General features: G+C 42.3%; 1 protein-coding gene across 1 annotated transcript in view; it reads right to left on the bottom strand.

Annotated features, from left to right (window-relative positions):
• Positions 1–3,451: 3,451 nt before the first annotated feature.
• Positions 3,452–10,776, bottom strand: part of LOC121276577 (patched domain-containing protein 3-like) — a 54,789-nt gene continuing 47,464 nt past the window's right edge. The window contains exon 4 of the mRNA XM_041185151.1: positions 3,452–4,977. Coding sequence (XP_041041085.1) covers positions 3,452–4,977 — 1,526 coding nt within the window. The remainder of the gene's footprint in view (positions 4,978–10,776) is intronic.

Raw genomic sequence — 10,776 nt, 5'->3', positions numbered from 1 at the left:
TGTGCTCACAAAACTCAAAACACAGTGTCCAACATTAGACGTGATTTAATGACTGGACAACATCTGCTAAATAATCCTCAGTGTGCTAAAAATTACACTGACAACCAATTTAAGATTGTCAGTTGGGCTCACAGTGTGATGCATTTGAGTGCACTGGAAGCTACATATATTAATACATAGGGCTCTGTTCTTTGCAGAAGGAAAGAACACGTATGTACATCACGCCTGTTTCAGCTAAACAAAATTAGCAATAGCCATTCACTGGTTCATTCCTCAGGGTAATGCCTTGACCGATCAGAGTCAAGCTGCCTGGTTTAAATTTCAAACAATTCTTGGCGGTTAACTGCCAGTCAGTTAACTGGTGCATTCTCCATGGCAACACCTTTACTAATCAGAGTCCACTTGCGAACCAATCAGCACTCTCTTCTCATACAATATAAAGTTGTTCCTTTTTTCCTTCCTGGGACTGGAGCAGAGGCAGTCAGGAGCAGAGGCAGTCGGGAGCTGGGAGCAGCATAAATAGAGCCCGGGGATCAGGGTGCAGCCTATCCTACCTGTGACCGGAGAAGAGGCAGTTGGGAGCCAGAAGCATTTCAGCTTCTGAAGAAACTGAGTGGTAAAAACAACTGTGACATCACAGGAAGCCAGTAAGTTGAATGGCTGGTAAGTGCTTGGTGTAAGGGACAGTGTGTTAAAAACCAGCTTAGGACACAGCAGTTAAGGCAGATCTATAAATAATAAGAAGTAAAACTTTAAAATAAAATAGCTAAAATAAAATAGTTAAAATATAGCTAAAATAAAATAATTAAAATAAATACCTAATATACATACCTGTATAATTAAGAAACACAAGACTTTTAGTTGTATTTGTGGGTGGTACTAGCATTTATTAAATACATCACATTGTAGCATACATAGGAATTATTCTAAATTAATTAAGAAAACAATTGAAAAAATTAAATTAAAATAAATTAGTAAATAAATACTGTAGTAACTGCTTTATATAAAGTTTAAGGTATATCAGTGCAGCTCAGCCATATGGAATGTACATCTAGCAGGATGTGGGAATTGCGCAGGCAAAAAGTGCCCTCGATGACTACATCTGCAGGAAGCGTCACCATCTGCAGAAAGTTGAGCTCCAAATTGCGGAGCTTGAGCAGCAGCTGGAGTCACTATGGCGCATCCGCAAGGCTGAGTATTACGTGGATAGCACAATTAGGGAGGTGGTCACACCGCAGGAAGAGAGGGAATGGGTGACCGCCAGATTATTTAAGAGAAACAGGTAGGTAGTGCAGGAATCCCCTTGCCTTCGCTCTCTAACTGCTTTTCCCTTTTAGATGCTGGTGAACAAGATGGTGGCACCACAAATGGCTCAGCTACACAGGAGTGGAGGAGGAAGAGTGGAAGTGTTACAGTGGTAGGGGATTCCATAGTTCGAGGAGCAGACAGGCGTTTCTGCGGCTGTCGACGTGACTCCAGGATATGTTGCCTCCCTGGTGCCAGGGTCAAGGATGTCACATAGCGGCTGCAGGACATTCTTTTGGGGGAGATCCCACCTTGGGTCCAATGACATGGGTAGCAAAAGGGATGAGGTCCTGAAAGCAGATTTTAGGAAGTTAGGTAGGGAATTAAAAAACCTGAAGAGCAGTAATCTCAGATCGAGCAATTCAACACATGGCTGGAAAATGGTGGGGGGTGGGGGGGCGGGGGGTGTGCAGCTTTAGATTTCTGAGATATTGGGACTGATTCTGCAGCAGATGGGAACTGTACAAGAAGGTCAGGTTGCACCTAAACAGGACGGAGACTATTGTCCTCACGGGGAGGTTTGCTAGTGCTGTTGGGGAAGGTTTAAACTAAGTTAGCAGGGGGGTGGGAGCCAGTGGGGAAATTGAGAGTGCAGGAAAGAAAAACTGGCAGTGGAAATTAGTGAAGTATCAACTAATAATGAGAATATATCAAACAACAAGGTAGGTAGAATACTTGGAGATTTTGATAGAATTAGAGTAAGCAATAGTAAATAATTAGATGGGGTCAGAATAAGGGGGAAAGTAAAAAGCCTAAATCAGGGCTAATGTGTATGTATGTGAATGCACAGAGTGTGGCTAATAAGATTGGTGAACTGCAGGCACAGGCTGACAAATTGAATTATGGTATTATTGCTATAACAGAGACCAAAGAAGCGCAAGACTGGGCATTAAATATTCCTGGGTACAAGAGACAGGAAAGGAACAAAAGGGGCAGGGAAGTGGCAATATTGATTAAATATGGCATTACAGTACTGGAGAGAGAGGATGCTCCATAGGGGTCAAGGATGGAATCTCTCTGGCTAGAGGTAAGGAATGAAAAAGGTGCAACAACATTGATTGGTGTAATATATAGACCGCCAACTAGCGGAAAAGATGTGGAGAAAGAAATTATGGAAAGGGGTAAGACTTATAGAGTAATCATAATGGGGGACTTCAATTATCCAAATATAGACTGGGATAGGAATACTATAAATGGACAAGAGGGGCAAGACTTCCTGGGATGTGTTCAAGATTTTCTGCAGCAGTATGTTTCCGGTCCAACGAGAGGGCAGGCACTTTTGGACCTGGCCCAAGTGGATCAAATATCAGTGTGAGATCCTCACCATTGTATTATAAGGTTTAGGTTAGTCATGGAAAAGGACAGGGAACAATCCAGAGCAAAGATAATTAACTGGGGGAAAGCCAACTTGGATGTGATGGGAATGAATCCGAGTTGAATGAGTTGGAATCAAATGTTGGCAGAAAAGATGGTGGCTGAACAATGGATCATCTGCAAAGAAAAAGTATTGCAGCCAATGTTAAGGTCCATTCCCTTGAAGGGGAAAGGTAGAACAAATAAATCCAGAGTGACCTGGATGATTCTAAGAACCAAATTGTTAAAAAGTAAAACCTAACCCAAATTGCTTCTAGCAATGTTTTTTATTGGTTATATAAAAGTTTTTTTTCTTTTGCATGTGGGAGAATAAATCAGGAAACAAAAATGTAACTACATATTACCCAAAGCCAATGTTCTTGTACAATTCCACAGGTCTTCTACAACTTTTTTGAATCCAGAAAAATTCGACAATCTGCATGTCACCCATTCAACTATTTTCTTCCTATGAACTCAGTCTTGATTGCTGGGGTAGCAGAGGAGATACATCTAGTTATGCCAATCAAACACAGTTCATGACCATTGTCAGTTGGAAGCCTACCAATTACCAGTTTATTGAATTCAATTTCAAAACTTGGCAGGGTGGGATTTAATTTTATAACTTTTTTGGTGCTGAAGCACTAACATCAGACCACCATGCCCATATTAATCTGAACTATTTTGGTTGCAGGTGAAATATTTGGTTTAATATTTCTGATTTGAAGGCATGCCTTTCTGGTCCTCCCCTATTCCCTATTATGTTTCGTTATTTGTCACACCACACCTTTGACTTTTAACAGATATGAAAAAATGTCATAAATATTGGCATAAACATAACTCCATGAATTGTACCAAAAGATATGACAAGAAATATGATTTTGAAAAATGTCCTGAATATGTAACTTGCTGCACCAGCCAATGCAACGACACCTATTATAGTTGAAAGAGCACCCTGCAAAATAGGATATCCTAGATTATACAATGCATCAATACATCGGTCATTGGCACTTTCGCTGTCACTTGAAACAAAAGCATATGAAATATGAGCTGTAAAATCTACTGAAAAACCAATGCAAATGACCAGATTAATCATAGATATAGAATCTAAATTGACACCCCAGAAAGTCATGAAACCAGCCACACCCACTAAAACTGATGCAATAGAAAATGTTACCCACAGAGAGCATACTGGATTAGGTATTAACAATAAGGCAACGATCAACATTGCACCAGCAGCCACAGCAACATTCTGTATTGTGTTGGATATGATAACAAGATATTGATCAAAATAGATGAACGCAGGATGATACACTAGCAAAGGGATTTTACATTCCTGTGCCAGCTTTCTTAATTCAATCAGCAAGTTTTTCTCAGCAACTGAATTATTGACATTTATGGTCTGAATGAAAAAACGTGAGGCTATAATCGTTTGGTTACTATCTGAAAATTTAATGTCTTGTTTAAATAAAGGAGCAAATTGAAACATTTTAGATAAATTTCCTATGAATGTATTTTTCTCCTTTATATCCATCTGCACCTGTTTGGAAATGTTAATATATGTACGAAGCCATGACTCTGACAGCTCGCGATCTACATAAGGGACCTGTTCAAATCTAACCATACAAATGTCAATTTCATCCTGAATGGTGGAATTCCAATATTCCACAGATTCAGTGACAGAAACCATGACTCGTGGTCCATACTTCGTGAAAAAATCACTTTGATCATCATAGAATGTAATCACATATGAATAATCATTGACCAGATTTCTGATATCAATTCCTTCTTTGATGTTTAAACAGCCATAAATACTGATGGCCAAATATCCTATATACAGGACCACCAAAACTCCCTTGGTCCAACAATTGGTAAGAAATGGACCATAATAATTATGGATAAAACTAGACATTGGGTGTTCTAGTTCTGTACCAGTTTCCTCATCATAAGCCCCACCTACACAGCACATTGCATAGCATTTAGATTCTCCTGGTTCATGATAATTTTCAACTTTCTTGAATGTCAGCCAATGTCTATTAGTGCCTTCTCTTCTTCCATTCAATGCGAGCACAGCTCCAAAAAATGTAATGTTGTAAATGAAGCAGAGCAGAACAGTCGTACCTGTGTAAACACAAAATGACTGCACAGATGGAAAAAATGTCAAGCAGCCAGTATAAAAGGCTAAAACATCAGTCAGAGTGGTGATTGTAATGGAGGTGGCTGCTTTAGCATATGTGTCCCCCATGCGGTCTTCAATATTGTCTTCAACATTTGTTTTCTGCCAACTTGAGAGCATAATGAACATATCATCTACACCGATACCTGTAGATTAAAACTGGGAGCTACGTCAACTCAATCTTAATTGTATTAAGACTTAACAGCATTAAATGTGAACCTTTCATAATTAAATAAATGCCAAACACACATAATACGTAATAACCACATAAACACTAGTTGATTTTGCTCAGAGAAAATAAATCTTTCTTCTCCAGCTTTATACGCCACTAGCTGCACCCTTCTGATTTTTTCTGCATGGGGTTCTAGTATACTTTTCTTATGTTAGTATCTTACCATATGTGGCTGTACATCTTTCGGTATGCAAGTTTTTTTCTGACTCTCTCTGTATCTATATTACTGTAAGCCTCTGCTCTTCCTGTCTCCAAATCATTCCATGGAGCTCTATTTCCAGACATAATCACTCCTATTTTGTAACCTTGTTGAAGCAATGAGTACACAGCAATTTGTCAGCCAATACGTTCAGGGTTGCAGGTAGGTGTCAGGTTCCAGAAGAGGGAAATAAAAGCAAAATACTGCAGATGCTGGAAATCTGAAAGAAAAACAGAAAATGCTGGAAAAACTCAGCAAGTCTGAAGCATCTGTGGAGAGAAAAATAGAGTTGATGTTTCCAGTCCATATGACTTTTCTTCAGAGCTGAAGAAGGGTCATACTGACTCGAAACTTCAACTCCAGAAGAGGGAAGTTGTCTGAAAACCTATGTGTGCAGATGAAAGATAAACTGGTAGGTTAGGGCTGGAAGTGTTAGCCATAAGTAAACAGAGCCTGGAATAGCTATAGGGAGGCAGAAGGTCATAGACAGAAGCCGGAAAAGAAAATTGAACCTGCAAGTAGGTTTGATACTAAAATAAGTGATTTAGAGATTCAAGGTCCTTGCTAGATAGGATAATTTTATGAAGCTAATGCAATTACCCACTGTGAGTTTACAAATTATTTTATGAGCAACGCTGATAGGAATAAATTTGCTGATCATGAATCAAGCACATTATTCACCTTTTTGATAAGAGTATCAATCATTCCAATTATTGAGTTACAGGCATATAGACAAACAGAAGCCCCAGCCAAGACTCTGGGGAGAATTTTCTCCCCAGCGGTCGGGAGCGGGCATGGGTGGGCATGGAACTGATTACTACCCGTGATCGGCTGCGCGCCACCATTTTACGTGGGCAGGCCAATTAAGGCCCACCCAGCATGACGTGTACCTGGTAGCACTCAGCGCTACCTGTGCAGGCGGGGGAAGGAGGGAGAGTTGGGGCCTGAGCTCTTATGCACTTGCGCGCGAAAGAGCGCAGAAATCTCTGAGGCATGGAACTGCCTCAGGGAGATTAAGTTCAGTTTCAAAGTTCAGAATTAAAAAAAGGTAAAAATCATTTACACATGTCCCCTCATATGACAGCATCACATGAGCTGGGACATGTTTATCAAATGCTTGAAAAATATTTATTAATTTAATAAACCCTTCGTGAAACCTCATCCCGCCCGTGGCTGAGGTTTCATGAAAAATGCGAAGGCCGCCTGGGCTCTTCGCCTGCCCGCCAACCTTAAGGTTGGACGGACAGCCCTGTCAATTGGGTAAATTAGTTAATTAATGGCCTCAACGGACCTTTGACAGTTTGGAATGCGCAGCTGACTCCGGTGCTTGCATTCCGAACGGAGAATTGGAATGATGTGCGGTGAGGTCGGGACGCATGCCCGACATCACCGCATGTCAATTAACGTGTTGGCGTGTGGGGTCCACCCCCGCACACTGAACAGAAAAGTCAGCCCTCTGTTTACTGGTGGGTCTCTTGGGAACTTGAAGTTCCATGCAGTTGGTGACAGAAGCTGTTTTGAGGTCTTCTGCCATTTTAAGAAGGTTAAGGGCGACACAGACATCTCTGCTCAAGGGAGCAAAAGATTGATTTCGAATGAGGTATATGACTTTGAATATCTGCTTGTCACCATACAGTGAGTCTAGAACCATACCTATGCCCAGGAGTCAGATTTCTTCAGGTCCATAGAGTGGTTCATAGTCAGAGGTGTCTCAGTCACTGTTCCTTATTCGAGAGGACCATAACACTGGCTCCTGTGTCCAATTGGTAGTTGGTGAGGTGACCATTTACTAAGGTTGTTATAAACCCAGCTGATGTTGCTGCTGGACAAATTGGATCCCAGGGTGAAACCTGGCTTGATAGATCCTAACTTTTTTGTTTAGAAACGTGGAGGGCAGCTACTGAACAGAGTCACAGGAGTCAGCTAATGAACTTTTAACAAAAGAATAAAACATTTATTAAACAAGAAAAGATTAACTATATTACAATACTCCTTCACCCATGCCTATACCTTTACAGATATATACAGATTCGTAAAGATAACACAAGTTACAAAAGCTATCTTATACTCTCATGCTCAAAGTAAGTACAGTCTATATAAACCAATAGGTGACCTGTGGTCAGGCACACCGCACTCTGAAACCAAGTGGCAGATGCCACCCCAAACAAATGCTATGGGTTCCTCATCAATTCCCCCCAGACACTAGTCACACCACGAGCCAACTGGTCTCACTGAACTCTGTCTTTCGCATAAGGGTTTCTAATCCCCACTCTAGAAGAACTGTTTTAGAATCTTCTCTCAAACAATGCTTTATCTCAGATGCCTTCCACAAGGGTTTTGATATCTCGTTGTGATGTTCCTCTCCCCTGGCAGAGGGTGATGGTTGAAGGTTGTTTTTGCGATTGGAGGCCTGTGATGAGTGGTGTACCGCAGGGATCAGTGATGGGACCCTTGCTGTTTGTTGTGTACATTAATGATTTAGATATGAATATAGGAGGGATGATCAGTAAGTTTGCAGATGACAGGAAAATTGGTGGTGTTGTAAACAGTGAGGAGGAAAGCCTTAGATTACAGGATGATATAAATGGGCTGGTAAGATGGGCAGAGCAGTGGCAAATGGAATTTAATCCTGAGAAGTGTGAGGTGATGCATTTTAGGAGGACTAACACAGCAAGGGAATACACAATGAATGGTAGGACCCAAGGAAGTACAGAGGATCAGGGGGACCTTGGTGTACATGTCCATAGGTCCATGAAGGCAGCAGCACAGGTAGATAAGATGGTTAAGAAGGCATATAGGATATTGCCTTTATTAGCCGAGGAATGGAATGTAAGAGCAGGGAGGTTATGTTGGAGCTATATAAAATGCTAGTTAGGCCACAGCTGGAATACGGTTTGCAGTTCCGGTCGCTACACTATAGGAAGGATGTGATTGCACTGGAGAGGGTGTAGAGGAGATTTAACAAGATGTTGCCTGGGCTGGAGAGTTTCAGCTATGAAGAGAGACTGGATAGGCTAGGGTTGTTTTCCTTAGAGCAGAGAAGGCTGAGGGGGAACCTGATAGAGGTATACAAAATTATGAGGGGCATAGATAGGGTGGATAGAAAGAAACTTTTCCCTTTAGCGGAGGTGTCAAGGGGGCATAGATTTAAGATAAGGCACAGGAGGTCTAGAGGGGATTTGAGGAAAAAGTTTTTCACCTAGAGGGTGGTTGGAATCTGGAACACACTGCCTGCGGGGGTGGTAGAGATAGGAACGCTCACAACATTTAAGAAGTATTAGATCAGCTCTTGAAATGCCATAGCATACAGGGTTATGGGCCAAGTGCTGGAAAATGGAATTAGAATGGATAGGTACTTGATGGCCGGCATGGACATGATAGGCCAAAGGGCCTGTTTTTATGCTGTATAACTTGAAGACTTTATGGATTGCCACATGCATTCAAGCTTTGCCTTCCACACATTCTACTCAGCCATGTCAACAGAGCACCACTACTTCACAGGCCCATACTAAGGAGTCACCAACCTTCGGCTGACTCCTCGAATCTTCTGGCTTCTTGCAAGCCAATTGTGCTTTAAGTCTGCGTCCTGCAGCTTACTTCCTTTAAGCTTGGAGCCTTCCTTTGCTCCTCACTCTTAACTTCACATAACAGGACCTTTTCCAGATTCTTCTTCTTCCTTTGACTAGTAAGTCTTTTTGGGAAATCTATTCTCTGCAGTGCCCTCTGCTGTGTCCAGCTTCAGCCGACTCCTGGTTTCAACTGAACTAAAAAATGCTGTTCTGTTTCTCCCTGTCTCTCACTGTGGGTTTCCTGTTGCTTGGTAGCAGCACTATTTTTTCTACCTTATGCTTGTTTTAACATCCCTTCAAGAGTCGTAAAACCTCATTAAAATGCAGGCATCTTTTAAAGTGAAACCAAAACTCAAATTCCCCCTTTTAAACACACACATAAGAAATGCAAATTAAACTTAAACTAAAGATATGCCTTATTCCACACAAATACACATATAACTTATTTCTCTAGTTCCCCACAACATCTCCACATTTGAAAAAGAGAATCCAGGGTCCTTGACCTCACCCAAGAAAGACAGTTGGGTCTCTTCCCGGTGTGTTACCTCAATCTCATGAATTGCCTTGGAATCCTCTACCCATCTTGGTGTATTTGCTCTGCACAGCTTTCAGAAGTGTGACAGGTAATTGCAGTTGAAACACTACTGTGAGATAGCTGGATATTGCTCTTGCCTATGAGTACATTTGGCTCCATAGTGCTGGCAAGGTTGCCCACCCTAATGTGAATGTTTTGGGTATTGTCCTCCTTGGCCTGGAATTTCTCTGCCCTTTTTTATTTTACTAGCTGGACAGTTGGGGCTGCTCTGTACCATGGCTTGCTTTTGCTACATATTGGATCGGTGCTGTTGGCAGATTCAGACTGCCTGGGTGGAATCGTCCTAGATTTGCACTAAATGTAGTAGTGGGTGGGAAAAACAACGCTTTACTCACTGGCCGCAATGACGGCTCTTCACGCTTTATCGTGCCACACCCGCTGCATTAATTATGTATTCCTGGGTGCATGCCATTTTCATGGTGGGCAGGCTCCAATTCACCTGCCATGCTATCACCTTGCTGCTTCATCGCGTCATTTAAAGTACAGCCGTGCTCAGTGCTTCCAGCCCAGGACTGCTGCAAAGATGACATGGCCCCAAAAGACAAGAAGTCTGCAGTCCTCAAGCGCCTTTTGGATGCCGTGGAGGCCCGCTGTGATGATCTCCACCACCACTCTGGCTGCAGGAGGGGCAGCAACATTACCACTCTAGCTTGGTAGGTGATGGCACTGGTAATCAGTGCCAATGCTGCATAGAGGAGGTTGGCCATGCAATGCATATAGTGGATGAATGACCTCATCTGTGATGCCAGTGTATGGCAATCATCTCATCACTCTAAACTCACACACAAGTCGATCACACATTCACTGGCATCCACTCACTGCTAGCTCAAGGGACAGAGAGGTTAAAACAGCAAGACTTCAGGACACAGAGGTTAAAACAGCAAGACCTCGGGACAGAGAGGTTAAAACAGCAAGACCTTGGGACAGAGAGGTTAAAACAGTGAGACTTTGGAAGAGAGAGGTTAAAACTGCAAGATGTCAGGACAGAGAGGTGAGCGAGACTTTGGGGCAGGGAGGTTAAAACAGCAAGACTTCAGGAGACAGAGGTTAAAACAGCGACACCAGGAGAGAGAGAGGTTAAAACAGCAACACCAGGAGAGAGAGAGGGTAAAACAGCGAGAATTTGGGAGAGAGAGGGTAAAACAGCGAGACTTTGGGACAGGGAGGTTAAAACAATGAGACTTTGGGAGAGAGAGGTTAAAACAGAGACTTCGGGACAGGGAGGTTAAAACCTCGAGTCTACGGGAGAGAGAGGTGAGCAAGACTTTGGGACAGAGAGGTTAAAACAGCGAGACTTCAGGATAGAGGGGCTAAAATAGTGAGACTTCAGGAGAGAGAGAGATTAAAACA

The sequence above is a fragment of the Carcharodon carcharias genome, chromosome 3, assembly GCF_017639515.1.
Source record: "Carcharodon carcharias isolate sCarCar2 chromosome 3, sCarCar2.pri, whole genome shotgun sequence".
NCBI classification, from domain to species: Eukaryota; Metazoa; Chordata; class Chondrichthyes; order Lamniformes; family Lamnidae; genus Carcharodon; species Carcharodon carcharias.
The sequence above is the reverse complement of the archived record's forward strand: the minus strand, read 5'-3'. Positions and strand labels throughout refer to the sequence as shown.